This window comes from Salmo trutta, chromosome 37 (genome assembly GCF_901001165.1).
Source record: "Salmo trutta chromosome 37, fSalTru1.1, whole genome shotgun sequence".
NCBI classification, from domain to species: Eukaryota; Metazoa; Chordata; class Actinopteri; order Salmoniformes; family Salmonidae; genus Salmo; species Salmo trutta.
Genome location: NC_042993.1, coordinates 13,695,902 through 13,714,509, shown reverse-complemented (window position 1 = coordinate 13,714,509; position 18,608 = coordinate 13,695,902). Strand labels below are relative to the sequence as shown.

Below are 18,608 nucleotides of genomic sequence, written 5' to 3'. Positions count from 1 at the left end.
ACTGCTCCCCTTGGTCCTGACATCCTACTGATTAAAGCTCTATCGGGCTCAACCAAACCATATCTTCTATGCACATGACGTCTAGGATATATCCAATAATTGAATGCGATATTGAGATATAAGACGTACAGATATGAAATGACCCATTCAACAAATTACAGCCTGAGAAAATTACATTACACAACACCACCAAGTTGGCCTAACATGTTCACCTTTCAATGCAAATCTCAGATAATTCTGAAACTCACTAAACATATACTGTGATGGTGGTGTTATGAATTTGCCTGATCAAGAGGAGATTGCGATGATGAATGATAAGCCTCCAAGGTCTCTGACAGAAGGTGGTCTTCAACAACTCAGTAGGGCTGTAACATTATCCACTACTTGTTTCTTGTTCTGCTATAGGTGTAAAGGTGAGTAGGGTGGACCCTGGGGATGAAACAGATCAACTCTAATGAGAGGTTGTGTCTGTGTGTCTTTCCCACTCCTTCATCTCTCTGTTTTCAGACCAGGACATCATAAATCACAGTGGTAGACTAGCAGTAGGGAGGCAGGGAGGCAGCAGGGATCTATCTGGGCTAAAATAACCTACCGCCGTTTCCCCTGGTGAGCTGCTGCCTACCTGACCAGACAGTCAAGGTGACATTGAGAATCACAGAGCTGCAGAGGACTGAAAACTCAGGCGGTGTGAAATATTTAGGACATGCTGCAATCACATGCAGAGATCCCCTGGGTCCAAATCCTTCAGTATGTCAGACAGACAGAGAGCTAGATACATCCTCTGTGTTTGTGTCAGTGCTCTCTGTGTTTGTATGAGTGCTTTCTCTCTCTCTCTCTCTCTCGCTCTCTCATTCACTCTCTCTCAGCCCTCCACCTCTGTCTCACTCAGTCCCCCTATCTCTCTCACTCTCTCTCTGAGGAATTCTTGCCCTCTTTTCAAACTGAAGGTTACCACAGCTGTCTATGGGAGATGGGAAACAGTAAGGGACAGTCTGAAGGTATGTAGTGGTGGAATCGAACCCTGGCTTCAGCTGTTGTGAGTGACTTGGTGCTAGGAGTGGTTATCCCCCTTCCCACACTCCAGTCTAAGGTTAACATGGTGGTTGCACCACGGGCTGCTCAGAACACTAAACATACACACTCACCAACACACTACCCCGGTTATCAAACTCAATCTCATTCTAAAAGAGGTGCAACTCATTTTAGGCGTTGGTACATTTTAGGCGACAGAGCCAATGTTCATATTGTAGAGCAAATATTGGAGCAGTGTTGATCCCCCGGGACACACTCCAGTCTGAGATGAACATAACCCGTACTTAAGCAGTACAACATTAGAGGTGCTGGTGTTTCACCGGACCAATTCAAGCACTGTGTGTACGTGAGTGCGCAACTACATTTAAACACAGGGAGAATGTGATGTAGATTGTGCCAGCTACCAGCAGCCTGCCAGCTATACAAAGACTATCAGAAACCCAACCTGTCTATAAATAGGACTACACCCTCCACACGCTAGTGTGTGTGTGTGTGTGTGTGTGTGTGTGTGTGTGTGTGTGTGTGTGTGTGTGTGTGTGTGTGTATGTTCAGGTTTGACAAATGGTGGACCTTCTCCCTCATTAATTTAGAGAGGGATGGTCTTAATTGGGCCATGGCATTAAACAACCTTGGCAGAGAGAGGGGAGAGAAGTATCTACCCCTTAGGTCTTCATCTGTCCGAGAGAAAGAAAGAGAGAGAGAAAGAAAGAAAGAGAGAAAGACAGGTAGTCAGAGACAGATAGAGAGAGAGAAAGAGAGACAGGCAGTCAGAGACAGACAGAGAGAAAGAGAGAGAGAGCAGGTGGGTATGAAAAATGCCAATTAGTATGAGCATGTAGGGATATCTGGATGTCTGGTACTAGATTTGGTTAGGAGAAAATATGTCAGACAAATACACCCACCCCTACACACACTCTACACACACACACACACACACACACACACACACACACACACACACACACACACACACACACACGAGGCGTAATGAATCTCTCTCAGAGAATTCTCAGCACTGTCATTAGTGTTATTTTTAGAAACTCCCCAGATAGAGGCCCTGGACCTTGGATTGACTGAGGAAACCACACACACTGTACACCGACTCTAATGACTCTACTCATGCAAAGATACACTGATGTATTTTGTCAGGCGCACACACACACACACACACACACACACACACACACACACACACACACACACACACACACACACACACACACACACAAACACACACAATGATAGACAAGATAAGTCCGACAAGGGACAGGCTTGTGATAGTGTCCCATTACTCTCCATTAGATGCAGCCATTACCTACAAGCCCATAACTATTAACCACACACTCACATACATCCATACCACACATACTCTCCTGTGTCCCTTCCTTCATCTTGGAGTCTGAACGATGAACTCAATTATTTCCTCATTAACTGACAGGCGAGACGGAGATTTGCTATGATTGACCCCTGTTTCCATGGAACTGATAGTTTCCCATTCCTGCATACAAATGAGTCAGACTGTCCTGGGAGGCACATACACACACGCACACACAAACACACACACACACATGCACACACTCGCACGCACACACACACACACACACTGTCCCAGGAGGCAGTCCAGCTCTACAAATGCAGGGTGACAGGCCTGCTGCACCGTGTTAGGGGAACACAGAGCTACAGGAAGGTGACAGAACTGGGGGCATGTAAGGAGGGGTGGGGGGCAGGTAGATTTCTGGGGTGAGTAGAGGGGACAGACAGATACATGGACTGAGTTGGGGTGGGGGTGAAAGGCAGATCAGACGAAGAAAGTGGTGTGGGTTTGTTTGTCTCTGAAAGCCTTATAAAGCCTTCCCTGTAGCTCAGTTGGTAGAGCATGGTGTTTGCAACGCCAGGGTTGTGGGTTCGATTCCCACGGGGGCCAGCACAGATAAAAAAAATGTATGAAATGTATGCATTCACTGCTGTAAGTCGCTCTGGATAAGAGCGTCTGCTAAATGACTTAAATGTAAATGTTATATTGCAACGAGGCTATGACAGTATTGGTTTACAATTATATTATGGCACATATTCTATGAAGGAAGAGAATATTGTGTTTAATTTAAATCATGAACACACGCTAGCACACACACTTTACATACACGTACATTGTAATATTGTTTTATGGTGGTATTATACATTTTGTATTGTAGATATGTAGTGGTGTAATAATGTTATATGATGTACTGTTTTATCTTTTGTTTAAGGAGTAATGTAAGTTCCTTAATGTGTTTGGAACCCAGGAAGAGTAGCTGCTGCCTTGGCAGGAACTAATGGGGATCCCTAATAAATACAAATGAAGTAATGTAACTACAGGTACCAGAAAAATATTGATAGGCTACCAGAGCTCAGATTTGACAGGAGGACTGAGATTGTCCTGGGAGTGGAACTAGATACATTTTAATTTGTCATTACCTCAAAAAGAGCCATGTATTAGCCTACTTTGATTTCCTGCTGCAGAGAGAATCTGTTGCATCTCGTAGTGGAGAAGAGAAAACAGGCCATCCTCCTCCTCCTCGTTGTCTTCATCCTGTACGTGTCCATCAGAGCAGCAGATCAGCCTCGCCGAAATGTTTCTGGGTCTATACAACGCACAGACATGCGCGCACGCACACACACACACGACAGGGAAAGGGAAAAGGAGAAAAGGGGACTGGCCTCTGATAAAAGAGAATATGGAAAACGAAGTGCCTCTTTTCAGTCCTCTCGTATAATGAGAGAGACTCAGACGGGGGATTCTTATCTTGCCTTTTCTCTCTCTGTGCTCCAGAGACATTCATTTGTTCATTATTTCTGACGAACAAGAGACTCTTCTGTTTTTTTGGACTTGAAGAAAAAGAGAAAAGGTGAGCGGTGTCTGTGAGTACGGCGCCTGTCAAAACTCAGAGTATGGCTCCGACACTTAGAAAAAAAGGACTTACCTAGAAACTAAAAGGGTTCTCCCGCTGTCCCCATAGTAGAACCCTTTGAAGAACCATTTTTTGGTTCCAGGTAGAACCCTTTTAGGTTCCATTAGGATCCTTTCCACGGAGGGTTCTACGTGGAACCAAAAATGGTTCTCCCCGGACCATAAAAGAGATCTCCTATGGGGACAGCCAAAGAACCCTTTTGGAGCCTTTTTTTAAGTGTATAAACACACACACACACACACACACACACACACACACACACCACACACACACACACACACACACACACACACACACACACACACTCTTTCCAGAGTTCAAAGCTCCAGTCACACACATCACTCTGAATACGTTCCCAACATAAAGCATTAAAAACATCCTCACTAGCTTCACAGAGTTGGTAGCTAGCTAGAGCCATTGGTTCTGCTTTGCTGCAAGTCAAACTCAGTAAACTCTCCATCTCTCCCACACACTCATGTGAACACATGTCCAGGAGCAGAGGAGAGAGTCTTCATTTCCTTGTCTTCTTCATTAGTCAGTGTAACTGTAGGTCCCACTCCAGTAATCAGGAAGCTGCTTGCATGGTCACAGCTAGGAGGACCAGGGAGGTGTGTGTGTCTAACACAAGAGGACTGACTCACTGGCTCTCTCTACATTGTCTAAAAGTCTGTTCTCTCCTCGCCTCCTCTCCTTCATTGCACTGATTTGAAAGACCTGACCACGTTAAAGCCAGCCTAATGATGAGCTTCCACCATATTGTTTCCACTTAGTAAATCTTTCCCAATCCGTGTAGATGAAGGGGAGGAGAAGAGGGGAGGGCGGTTTGATAAACCATTGAGCCAAAGTGGCAGGTGACGGAGACAGAGAGCGGGGGAGGAATGACACATAGATCATCTCTTGGTGATGAGGACCACTTATAGCACCACAGCTACAGTTGAAGTCGGAAGTTTCCATACACCTGAGCCAAATACATTTAAACTCAGTTTTTCACCATTCCTGACATTTAATCCTAGTAGAAATTCCCTGTCTTAGGTCAGTTAGGATCACCACTTTATTTTAAGACTGTGAAATGTCAGAATAATAGTAGAGACAATGATTTATTTCAGCTGTTATTTCTTTCATCACATTCCCAGTGGGTCAGAAGTTTACATACACTCAATTAGTATTTGGTAGCATTGCCTTTAAATTGTTTAACTTGGGTCAAAGCTTCCCACAATAAGTTTGGTGAATTTTGGCCCATTCCTCCTGACAGCTGGTGTAACAAAGTCAGGTTTGTAAGCCTCCTTGCTCGCACACGCTTTTTCAGTTCTGCCCACAAATTTTCTATAGGTTTGAGGTCAGGGCTTTGTGATGTCCACTCCAATACCTTGACTTTGTTGTCCTTAAGCCATTTTACCACAACTTTGGTGGTATGCTTGGGGTCATTGTCCATTTGGAAGACCCATTTGCGACCAAGCTTTAACTTCCTGACTGATGTCTTGAGATGTTGCTTCAATATATCCACATAATTTTCCTGCCACAAGATGCCATCTATTTTCTGAAGTGCACCAGTCCCTCCTGCAGCAAAGCACCCCCACAACATGATGCTGCCACCCCCGTGCTTCACAGTTGGGATGGTGTTCTTCGGCTTGCAAGCCTCCCCATTTTTCCTCCAGACATAACGATGGTCATTATGGCCAAACAGTTCTATTTTATAAGACCAGAGGACATTTCTCCAAAAAGTATGATCTTTGTCCCCACGTGCAGTTGCAAACCGAAGTCTGGCTTTTTTATGGCGGTTTTAGAGCAGTGGCTTCTTCCTTGCCTTTCAGGTTATGTCGATATAGGACTCGTTTTACTGTGGATATAGATACTTTTGTACCTGTTTCCTCCAGCATCTTCACAAGGTCCTTTGCTGTTATTCTGGGATTGATTTGCACTTTTTGCACCAAAGTCTCCTTCCTGAGCGGTATGACGGCTGCGTGGTCCCATGGTGTTTATACTTGCGTACTATTGTTTGTACAGATGAACGTGGCACCTTCAGGCGTTTGGAAATTGCTCCCAAGGATGAACCAGACTTCTGGAGGTCTACAATTCTTTTTCTGAGGTTTTGGCTGATTTCTTTTGATTTTCCCATGATGTTAAGCAAAGAGGCACTGAGTTTGAAGATAGGCCTTGAAATACATCCACAGGTACACCTCCAATTGACTCAAATGATGTCAATTAGCCTATCAGAAGCTTCTAAAGCCATAACATATTTTTCTGGAATTTTCCAAGCTTTTTAAAGGCACAGTCAACTTAGTGTATGTAAACTTCTGACCCACTGGAATTGTGATACAGTGAATTATATGTGAAATAATCTGTCTGTAAACAATTGTTGGAAAAATTACTTGTGTCATGCACAAAGTAGATGTCCTGACCGACTTGCCAAAACTATAGTTTGTTAACAAGACATTTGTGGAGTGGTTGAAAAACAAATTTTAATGACTCCAACCTAAGTGTATGTAAACTTCCAACTTCAACTGTATCTTCCAATGGTGCAACTGCTGTCGGCATCTAAATATTATCCAATTTGAAAAAACATTTGGATTTCACTTATTATTGATATCTACATAGCACATTGATGTGAATCACACTGCTGCTCTCTCATTTAGCTATTTGCGCCTTATGGATTGTGGTTGTTGTGGATGGCTGTTCACAAATCTAAATGTGTATTTGAACCCAATAATGGTTGAATACAAGAAGTTTAAGCTACCTATCAATACCTGTTTTTTAAACCAGTGGACTGCGTTCTAGCAACAGTTGCATAGCGTGGATCCAAGCCTATGGAATAAAAGTGGGGCTTTTATTGCTCAATCTAATTCATGCTGATAAAATAAATAAATACATAGGCCTAATGGACACATGCTCAAACTTGCACACTTTTGATAGACTTAAAGTGGCAATCTGTAGTTGCTACATCCATTTTTTGATTTATCAATCATTTTTATATCATGGATGGTCAGTCTTTGCATCCATAGCTCGGTCTATTAATCACTGAGTGGTTACATTTCTGCAGGCCCATCCCTCAGCTTTTTACCAAAACAGAGGCGGGGCAACCGTTTTGTTATAGTTTCATCTGTGGATTTGCCCTTTAAACAGCTGCATATTATCAAGATATCAAAGTGTCACCAACAAAAAGGTAAACAATAGGCCTATAGCAAATGCAGCATATGGCATTCTTTTTTCACAGGTAAATAGCACTTTTCAGTAGTGCTCAAAGCATGCCGTTCCATGTGCGCAGCATTTATTTTTCAACTCAAATCAATGAGCCCAATCAGTCCTCCATGACAACAAAATCATAAACAGAGTAGGGCTGGCTAATAAGTCCTTAGTTTTGGGGTCATGCTCAGGTAAAACAATTAGGCTAATCTATACTTCCATATTTCAATGTCCTATTTTTGAAGAGTAAGGGGTATAACATTTATTGGAATGACTGGAATTCTGATATACTTTGGTATTTAATGTAAAGCTATAATTGAATCATATTATTATATGTAGTAGAAAGCGATGGGTTAGAAGCCTACATAACCAACCCATAAATAGGGCTAGGCGCCAGCGGGACACCTGGCGACAACTTCTGGTGAAATTGGAGGCCTCACAATTCAAATAAATAATCATAAAAATGATGGATATTGAACATCTAGGTACATACAACTGTCTTATATTGGTTAAAATCTTCAATTATTGTTAATCTAACTGCATTGTCCGATTTACAATAGGCTTTAGAGCAAAAGCATGCCATGCGATTGTTTGAGGATGGTGCCCCACATCAAAAAAAAATTCAACCAGCACAGGCTTCATAAAATCACAAATAGCGATTAAATATTCACTTACTTTTTAAAAATCTTCCTCTGATTTGCAATCCAAAGGGTCCCAGCTACAACATGCATGGTTGTTTTGTTAGATAAAAACCTTCTATATATCCCAAAAAGTCAGTTGAGTTGGCGCCATCGATTTGAGTAATCCACTCGTTCAACAGGAGAGAAAGGAATCCAAAAAGCTACCGCTAAACTTTGTTAAAACAAGTCAAAGTATGTTTCTATGTAATCATCAGGTACCCTAAAATGTAATTAAACTATAATATTTCATACGGAAAGAATTATGTTCAATAGGAAAGTAAAATTAGCAGGTGCGTGTCCTCTTTGTCGCGCGTGCACAGACTGATTTCCAACTCTGACTCACAGTACCAAAACTCAAAATTATTCCTCATTTGGGAAGAAACAAGCCTGAAACCTTGAACAAAGACTGTTGACATCTAGTGGAAGCCAAAGGAATTGCAATCTGTGAGCTGGAATTGCATATGCCCCATAGCTTTCCATTGTAAAAGCATGGGCTCTCAAAAGAAAAAAAATTCAGGTTGGTTTTTCTTTGAATTTTCTCCTACCATATCAATTGTGTTATAGTCTAATACATTATCTTCAACATTTCTACATACTTCAAAGTGTTTTCTATCCAATGGTACCAATTATATGCATATCCTGGCTTCTCGGCCTGAGTAACAGGCAGTTTACTTTGGGCACGTCAGTCAGACAGGAATTGGAGAAAAATAGACCCTAGCCTGAAGAAGTTTTAAATAAAATGTAACATCCATTTATGGCCAGCTATGTAAACTTTAACATTGATTTATCCTGAAATAGACGTCATTTTTGTCTTCTTCTAATGCGTCTTAAGGGAAAAGTAATCTAAAAGTAACGGAATGTAATCAGATTACATTACTGAGTTTGGGTAATCCAAAAGTTGTGTTACTGATTACAATTTGACAGGTAACTAGTAACTGTCACGGATTACATTTAGAAAGTAATCTACCCAACCCTGACGGTAACTATAACTCCAGGTCCACAGGTGAAGGGTTTGGGGCGTGCACCTGTAGGTGTAAAAATTATTTTAATAATGACAGTTGCCTTGTGGAGAATGTATCTTATAGTCCTAGGAGAGTCTGGGGACTATTGGTCGCGAGTTAGCTGTCTTGCTGAGTGGCTTTTAATACAGGTTTCCTCCACCCTGGCGGCCATTGACTGTAAGGCTGGTGCCACAGCTGGAATCAGCAGGTCACTAGGATTGGGACAAGACCTGGAAAGGCAACACCCGTAGGTAATAGACCTGGAGCAGGAGTAAACTAGGCTAGCTCACTAATCACAAGGGAGAGGTATGAGTCGAGCATGACAGTCTCCATAATAACCGTCATCACCGCTTCAAATCACCATGACAGTATCATGGGAAATGATCTCTAACCTTGTGCATATTTAGCAGGACAGTGTCTTATAAACATATGGTAAACATGTTTTGTTAAGGTACCAATATGTTAACCAACCTACCACACATCATCAATACTACATGCAAAATTGCAAAACTACTACCTTCTTTAGTATATCTTGACTTGTTAAATAGCTAAATAAAAGCATGGTAGACTACATGGTTCTTGTGTAACCTTATACGTTTACCTCATAATACCGGCATAACAGCGCCATCTTGTGGAAAGTACATAGCCATGCGTGACACAGTCGGGACTCTTTGCACAGTTGATTTTATTAATGAAAGTGAGCATAATAATCATAATAATCATTGTAATAATACAAACATTTTGTTTGTTGTTTGTGTGCTATCAAAGGAATCCTCCTTATCTCAACTACATCATGTCCTTGTGGTAATACTATAAGACATCTGGAAGAGAATCAGACATTCACAACATGAAGAGAATAGGGAGGCAGAAAATAAACCATATCAAGCCGTACCCATGGCATTTATATACATACAAACTTGTGCAACATTGCATTAGATCAGACATATTCTAACACAGTAATGTATGTAATGATGACAGAGATTTACATTTCTGACATGGAAGTAAGTGCAGGGCTGTGTTAGAACAGTTAGTATATAATATATACAGATGGGGAATAGAATTTATACAATCTATTCCTTATGCCTCTGTCTATATCTTGCTTGAAAGCACGCACGCACACCCCCACGCAGACCCGCGCCCCCACACACACACATTCACTCACTCAGACGTTCCATTGGAAGCCATTCTAGGCTGTCAGTGCGATGTGCCATTAAAATCCTTCCCCGGTGCTCTTCCTGTCCTCTCATTTGATGGCCTGCCAAATGATGATAGCCAGGACGGTGACCACCAGAGACACCACCATGGCCAGCATACACATCCTCTTACGGGACTTCCTCTACAGGGGGAGGGAGCACAAACAGGCCGCGATTTGTGACTGGAAATAATAATTTGTTCTTAACTGACTCGCCTGGTTAAATGAAGGACGCTGATCATCGACAGAGTGTTCGGACTTATCTACAAATCAAACACAGCCCATGTTGTGATGGTGTTGATACCTGGTAGTAGGGCTGACACAATCGTCGTATAATTGTGTAACCGACAACTATGGACAATAACCAAAACTATTGTCAGAATGGTCTTAATACGTTCATTTTAGGAGGAGGGATTAAACTTTATTTCCATGTAGAAATAGTTTACCCAATAGCAGTTTTTCATTATTACATGAAGAGAGTAAAGTTATTTTACAAGCAGAACGGCACGTTTGGGAGGAAAAGCTTCCTTTCCAAAAGTTCCAAATGGTCAAAACCATTCGTTTTTGAGACAGGGGTATCACCAAAGCTGTGTTGTATTCATTAGGTATAAAAACAACATTAGGTATATTCTCCGTTAGTCAGCACCTCTACACTAAATAATTTTCTCTGGGTGTGCACCAGCTCATGCTTTTTATTAGACTAGTATTCATTAGGTATGCTATAGCTAATTTTCAAAGATGCATTATAAGCTCAAACATTTTTCAACAAAAATGACAATTATGACAATAATGGTGGTCATTCCATGATTGTCACAGCCCTACCTGGTAGTAGGCGGCCCTTTGGAGCTGTCCGGTCCCTCTGTCTACATGGACCTCTGCACTCTCCACGTTAGCCTCAATGCTGTCTGTGAAACAGAGAGGAGAGGAGACACAGTGAAGGGCTGGGTCACAGGAGCCAGGACTGATACAGTATCAGATGGAATTCTAAACCATCACAGACAGCAACCTTCTGAACCAGCATGTTATCAAACCAGAGAGGGAGAAAATCCATTTCACGTCTACTAACCGATCATCTCTCCCTGGTCGTGGATCATCACTGCCAGGTCCTTAAAGATCTGGTTTACATCCATGATGTCAGACTGGAGGGAGAAAATCACCACCAGGGTTAGTTAGGCTGAAGTCCAAATAGAACCCTACCCCCTACCCCAGTCCTGTCAGATTTACAGGAGTGGCTATACTCGGGAATAGGGGCTAAGGGCCAGGCTATAGGAGGACAGGCTCTGTGTAATGGCTGGAATGGAATAAATGGAACGGTATCAAACATGTGGTTTCCATATGTTTGACGTGTTTGATACCGTTCCATTTATTCCATTCCAGCCATTACACAGAGCCTGTCCTCCTATATCTCCTCCCACCAGCCTCCGCTGACTAGAGAGTTTGGGCAAAGGGTTGATTTGGAGTTCAACAATATGCCAAATGGCTAAAATGTAAATGTAATGTGGCTCTGTGATTCCTGTATGCAATGTGAGTGGAGCTGGTAGCTGGGTGAGTACCTCTAGCTGCCTGATGTTGGTCTCTCTCTCCTTGATGACCTCCAGGTCCTCCTCTGTGACCTCTGGCTCCTCCAGCTGCTGGGTCTGACTCCAGTCATCATCATCTCTACACACACACACACACACCTTTGTTACAACTTAACATTTTTATTCTAACAGTATATTTGATAGGATTCTACCTCCACTGTGTACCTACTTTTCAAATGTCACAAGTTGTTCATCGACGTTCCCCTCATCTTCCTGCTGAAATAAAAACAAACCCATCATTGAAACACTCTCATTCACATTGCATTACACTAATCAGTCATCATACTGTAATATGACAATGAATTTCTAATAACACTATTGGTGAGTGACTATGACAGGCGGCTAATTCTAGGCCAATGAGAAAGCAGGGTGTTTACTGTGAGGCGGGACCCGGCCCGGGCCCTGGCCACTGATTCCCTCTCCTTCTCAGCCGCCCGTCGCTGGACTGCCTGGAAGTTGTTGAGCGCTGCAGAGAAGTCATTCATCAGTCGGTCCTTCTGGATCTTCTGCTGTCTCTGGAAGGATCAATCACACAATACAGTAAAGTAGATTAGAGTAGAGTAGAGTAGAGTAGTGTAGAGTAGAGTACAGCAAAGTAGAGCAAAGTACAGTAGAGTACAGTAGAATAGATTCAGTAGATGTCCTCGCCAGAGTTAGATATGATTTACACATTTGGGTTATTAGATATGATATCAGGAAACAGAACACAAGAATATCAACATACAGTTAGTTAAAATGTTAGCATTAGTAGGACTTTTATGTAGCCTGGTCCCAGATATGCTTACACAAACAAATCTGGGACCAGTCCATAGATGTGGAATTCTTCCTTAAAACTATAGAAATATACAGTATCTATGCATATAACTCCCACTCACCTGTTCAGAGGGAGGGAGAGGCAGGGAGCCCAGATCTTTCAGGTGTCTGTTGGTCTCTTTGGCCAGCTGGTTGGTGTAGTGCTGTACCTGTTGGCTGTGAGTAGCAAACACACAAACATACAGCTGAAGTCGGATGTTTACATACACCTTAGACAAATACATTTAAACTCAGTTTTTTTTTTACAATTCCTGACATTTAATCTGAGTAAAAAGTCCCGGTTTTAGGTCAGTTAGGATCACCACTTTATTTTAAGAATGTGAAATGTCAGAAAAATAGTAGAGACAATGATTTATTTCAGCTTTAATTTCTTTCATCACATTCCCAGTGGGTCAGAAGTTTCCATACACTCAATTAGTATTTGGTAGCATTGCCTTTAAATTGTTTAACTTGGGTCAAACGTGTCGGGTAGCCTCCACAAGCTTCCCACAATAAGTTGGGTGAATTTTGGCCCATTCCACCTGACAAAGCTGGTGTAACAGAGTCAGGTTTGTAGGCCTCCTTGCTCGCACACGCTTTTTCAGTTCTGCCCACAAATTTTCTATAGGTTTGAGGTCAGGGCTTTGTGATGGCCACTTAAATACCTTGACTTTGTTGTCCTTAAGCCATTTTGCCACAACTTTGGAAGTATGCTTAGGGGTCATTGTCCATTTGGAAGACCCATTTGCAACCAAGCTTTAACTTCGTGACTGATGTCTTGAGATGTTACTTCAATATATCCACATAATGTTCCTCCCTCATGATGCCATCTATTTTGTGAAGTGCACCAGTTCCTCCTGCAGCAAAGCACCCCCACAACATGATGCTGCCACCCCCGTGCTTCACGGTTGGGATGGTGTTCTTCGGCTTGCAAGCCTCCCTCTTTTTCCTCCAGACATAACGATGGTCATTATGGCCAAACAGTTATAGTTTTGTTTCATCAGACCAGAGGACATTTCTCCAAAAAGTAGGATCTTTGTCCCCATGTGCAGTTGCAAACCGTAGTCTGGCTTTTTTTATGGCGGTTTTAGAGCAGTGGCTTCTTCCTTGCTGAGCGGCCTTTCAGGTTATGTCGATATAGGACTCGTTTTACTGTGGATATAGATACTTCTGTACCTGTTTCCTCCAGCATCTTCACAAGGTCCTCTGCTGTTGTTCTGGGATTGATTTGCACTTTTCGCACCAAAGTACATTCATCTCTAGGAGACAGAACGCATCTCCTTCTTGAGCGGTATGACGGCTGCGTGGTCCCATGGTGTTCATACTTGCGTACTATTGTTTGTACAGATGAACGTGGTACCTTCAGGCATTTGGAAATTGCTCCCAAGGATGAACCAGACTTCTGGACGTCTACAATTCTTTTTCTGAGGTCTTGGCTGATTTCTTCAGATTTTCCCATGATGTCAAGCAAAGAGGCACTGAGTTTGAAGGTAGGCCTTGAAATACATCCACAGGTACACCTCCAATTGACTCAAATGATGTCAATTAGCCTATCAGAAGCTTCTAAAGCTTTCCAAGCTGTTTAAAGGCACAGTCAGCTTAGTGTATGAAAACTTCTGACCCACTGGAATTGTGATACAGTGAATTATAAGTGAAATAATCTGTCTGTAAACAATTGTTGGAAAAATTACTTGTGTCATGCACAAAGTAGATGTCCTAACCGACTTGCCAAAACTATAGTTTGTTAACAAGAAATTTGTGGAGTGGTTGAAAAACGAGTTTTAATGACTCCAACCTAAGTGTATGTAAACTTCCGACTTCCAACTGTATATATTTCATTAGTGATGCTCTTGCTGTCCCCATCAGTGGTGGAAAAGACTAACTGTTGATTCAGTCAGTTAGTGTTAGTAGTTACTGAGTAGTAGTCAGCATTAGTGTCAGTAGTACTCACAGTCTGTCCTGCAGCTCTGGGGTCTCTTGTCTTGTCCCCATCTGGTACAGCATGTTTTTGATTTGCCCAGCTGTATAGCAAAACAAAAACTGTGAGGTGAGCTGAACTAAGAGAAGGGGGAACTGAGAAAGCAGATAGAACAACTCTTCTCTCTCTTTATCCCTCTTTCTTTCTCTCTCTCTCTAAATAGAGCACTATATACAGTAGGCATACTCAGGCTATTCTTGTCTCAGAAGTCCCTCTTTTTGACTTCAGACATCTCTGCCTAATATTAGTTAATTCCAGAGAGGAGATCCGAAGTAGGTGGAAGACACAAATAGACCCAAAACATCAAGCCTAGACATATGTGTGATAGTAAGTTGTCCAAAGTGTGGGCATCTGGTGTTAGGGTAGGTTATAGAATAGAATGTGCCTACTTTAATATACCATATAGAGAAATGTGCATTGCAACAAGGTGTCACTCGCAGCAGTAGAACACTGGGTTCTGTCACTGTCTTGTTCATTTCACCACTCACTCACTGTTCAGTGTGATTTTCTGGATGTTGACACTGCATGTCTGGGTGAGGTTGCTGAAGTCTCGCGGCTGCGAGTGGTAGCTGTCTGTTCTCCCGTATGACATCCTGGCTCCTTGCGTCTGTCACACTCCGTCGTGGGAACTGAATTGTTGGACACACCTGTCATACAGTCACAAATATTCAAACAAGCACCATTATCAGATTGCATATAATATCATCACTTGAACCTACATAATACTAAGTAAGAATTGAAAGACAGAAATAGTTGTGGTTTATCCTCCATCCGACCACATGGGTGGGCTATAATATATCGACAACTTACAGTGCACATTGCCGCATAGGCTAGGCCACATTTCTTCATGAACGCAGGTTGTTTACAATCGGAGCGAAGGTTCGACAGGCACCCGAGCCGACTGTAGGCTGGCTATCCATGTGCACATAACAAAAATACCCGTCTATTTGGCGCGCTACTTCATTATAATGGCCAGATAACAGTAGTTTGCTGTTGCAAAAAATATCCCAGAAATTGTATTTAGCGGGTCAACCATGACCAAGATATGAGGTCACGTTGTTATAATTTAAACTGATTATTAATTAGACAATTCTGTGAGCTGCTCATTTTATGATTGTAGGCTATAGTATAGCCCAATTGAACATGAATGACTATTTAAGAATAGCCTCGGTGTAACACTATTATTCATCCATAACATCTGAAATCTCGGCAAAAAATATGAAGTGACAGCGACAAGCCTGCATGACATTCAACATTTTTTTATAGAGAGCCCTGTCAGTCTGACATGCTCATATAGGCTATTTGGGTTCAATGGGTTGTATAGCCTATAGGCCACTAGCATAATTAAATTCGAAAGGCAGAAGACAAGCAATTCAACTTAATTAAGAAAACAGCTACACTTTGCATCCTGTTAGAAACAATTGTAACCAGTTCCATATTATGTGTTGAACGCGGTAGATACAACGTAGCCTATCCAGTTAAATCACTGACAGTTAGGGGCAATGGCAGTCGCAACGTAGCCTACTTTCTGGGTGGTTTACCAGTGTAGACAATCAATATAAATTTGTTTTCTACTTACATCTGTAAAATGGTTGATAAAATATTATGATAAAACCCTTACTTTCCAATGGGATTGCAGTATAATGCGTCGTTTCCAGTTTATGTCTCTGTGTTATGAGATTTCTTTAAGACCGAGCCCATAATGCGACGTCACAGTATTTCAGCGTGCGCATGTCATTGTGTCAAAGTCGCTACTCGGCTCATATTCTGAGGCAGCAGACAAAAACTCATAAACTGAAACAACATACTAGATCTGTACTACATAGGTAAAATAGCCACTTCGGGTCAAGTGTATCCCTATAGAAAAGTAACCCATTTTATGAATTCTGATTTGTTTATGTTAGGTTATAGGCTACTTTCTCTGTTGATGACAGATTCGTATCTCTGCTGGTTCATTATTATCAAGCCACTATGAGCAACATCCGTCAGTCAGTCCTAAAATCTAGGTCAACATAACTAACGATAGAATAACTAAGCTTTTTGGTTTAATAGAGGCCAGCAATAGTAGGCTGCCCTGTGCCTGTCCCATGACTTTCACACTGCTTCTTATAATGGATCCCTAAGGCTGCTGCACTGAGCTGCACTCACATGACCAGCCGGTGTCAGGCCCATTAGTAGGGCATGAACAGATTGAGTGGGTAGGATGTTGCAACATGGTCTCAGAGCATTTCGTATTATTCTGTACGTAAATCGGTGACATTACATTTAGTCAAAACGCAAGCCGAGATCTACCGCTGACTTTTTAAATCATGACATAAAAAACGTAGGCCTATGCAACATTAACCAATTAAAAACAGTACTGTAGCAATGAGGTTTGTGCAGTAGGCTATAGGCCCAATACATTATCACTGCGTATTGGCTATGCTGGAATTACCCTGCCAAAGTTGTTATTCTCAGACCATTTAGAAGAAAAAAAACAGGTAGATGATCACACTGGTAATGGATAATTTGTTGTATTACTCGTGAAGCACCGCTAAGTGAGCATCATTTTTAAAATGTATTTAACCTTATTTAACTAGGCAAGTCAGTTAAGAACACATTCTTATTTACAATGACGGCCTAGGAACGGTGGGTTAACTGCCTTGTTCAGGGGCAGAACGATAATATAATTTGTTTTTATTGGACTGATGGCCTACATCTGATGGTCAGTCTGAGGGAGGGAGAGACCAGCGGTGAGACTGCCTCTCACTTGACTCATTGTCCCTCCACCTTCCTTCCCTCTGCTGAGAAAAGAGGACACAGTCTTCCAGCTGATGGCGAAGCTCAAGTCACACTGCATTATTTCTGCCTCATGCACCAATTAATGTTGTTACTCCTATGTCCAGAGAAAGATATTAAAAGAGACAAGTCGATCGGAACACTTCGCTATACTCATTCATTGCAGCTGCAGTACTGTTTGTAGCGTTTGGAAGTAGGGAGAACGCACATTTAATGGCTTATAGCGGTTTTGAACAAAGTATTGACAGTGCTGAATAACAACTTAAACATGAACTTACACATAAAAACAGCAGCCCTTTGCTGTATTCATTCTCTCTCTAGTCATGGTCTTAAAAGTTTTTAAATCTCAGTATCAACATTGCTGTACATTCAATGCTTCTTTATTCCAGTAATGTGAGCCATCTGATTGGCCAGCTGTAGGCCTATAGATACACTGCTAGGTAGGCGGAGTTCTACCTTCAAACACATGAAATGGTTAAACATGGGAACACTTTGCCTTCCCGGTGCTTGGGCAACAGCGCGAAACAAAAACAAAAAAAGGAACTCAAGGCTTTATCATTGGGTTTTTTACAGAAATGTTTGGTGATCGACTAGGAATGCCTTGGAGATCGACTGGTTGGTGACCACTGATTTAGTATATGTTACGTTTCATATGGTTTGTATTAATTTGTTGATGTCCATCATCCAGTTCGTATGTTACCAATTTAAATTCATACAATATGTTACCAATTGAAAAACGTACAATATGTTGCAAATTTGCAAAACGTATGATATGTTACAAATTCCAATTTGTTGTGGCTAACGTTAGCTAGGTGGCTAACGCTAATGTTAACTAGCACTAGGGGTTAAGGTTTGGAGAAGGGTTAGCTAAAAGGATTAAGGGTTAGCTAACATGCTAAGTAGTTGCTAAGTTGCTAATTAGCTCAAATGCAAAAATTGTCCATAATGATATTCAAACTCGCAACCTTCGGGCTGCTAGACGTTCACATGATCCACCCACCCATCCCGACTGACCAACCTGCTTTTGTTTTTGCCATAAGACACCTTCTATATGAGCATACCAAACAATACATAAAATACTAATTTTAGTGTTCCGGATATACGTATACTATGTTACATCTAGTCTATGAGAACAGTCTGCAACGATAGACTCTCTGGTGCTGGTTGTGTAATGATTGAGGTAGCCGGATGCAAACTGAATGGCTGTTTTACTATTGTTTCAGGATTCTGATTCCAGCCTATAATTGAGAAGGATTCTAGGAAGGAATACTTTCCCCTCAATTAATTACTGGGCATCTGGTGAATTTAAACTAGTAAAAGATGGATTTTCAAGTGCATGGAGCAAAAACATATCATAGTTTTTGTGCTTCTCTACTCTGTTATTACAGGAGCAGGTTTGTAGTTCATCTTTTCAAATAGAGTAACAGATTATTTTAGGGCCTTGAAG

At 41.8% G+C, this 18,608-nt stretch overlaps 1 protein-coding gene across 2 annotated transcripts; it reads right to left on the bottom strand.

Moving 5' to 3' along the window:
* Positions 1-9,506: 9,506 nt before the first annotated feature.
* On the bottom strand, positions 9,507-16,101 carry LOC115176957 (syntaxin-12). 2 transcript variants are annotated; one of them, XM_029737377.1, is made up of 10 exons: positions 16,005-16,101; positions 14,876-15,030; positions 14,357-14,426; positions 12,489-12,582; positions 11,991-12,128; positions 11,783-11,829; positions 11,587-11,692; positions 11,100-11,172; positions 10,856-10,938; positions 9,507-10,177 (listed from the first exon to the last, which is right to left on the bottom strand). In XM_029737377.1, exons 2-10 carry the CDS (start codon positions 14,973-14,975, stop codon positions 10,085-10,087), a joined length of 804 nt encoding a protein of 267 aa, XP_029593237.1. In that variant the 5' UTR covers positions 14,976-15,030; positions 16,005-16,101; the 3' UTR covers positions 9,507-10,084. The 2 variants fall into 2 exon arrangements, with proteins under 2 accessions (XP_029593237.1, XP_029593238.1); XM_029737378.1 differs by having other exon boundaries at positions 11,783-11,826.
* Positions 16,102-18,608: the final 2,507 nt, after the last annotated feature.

Coding starts and splice junctions, on each gene's coding strand:
- LOC115176957 (XM_029737377.1), bottom strand. CDS start 14,975: ATGTCATACGGGAGAACAGACAGCTACCACTCGCAGCCGCGAGACTTC. Junction 14,427..14,875: donor CCAGAAAATCACACTGAACA/GTGAGTGAGTGG, acceptor TTTGCTATACAG/CTGGGCAAATCAAAAACATG. Junction 10,178..10,855: donor AAAGGGCCGCCTACTACCAG/GTAGGGCTGTGA, acceptor CTCCCCCTGTAG/AGGAAGTCCCGTAAGAGGAT.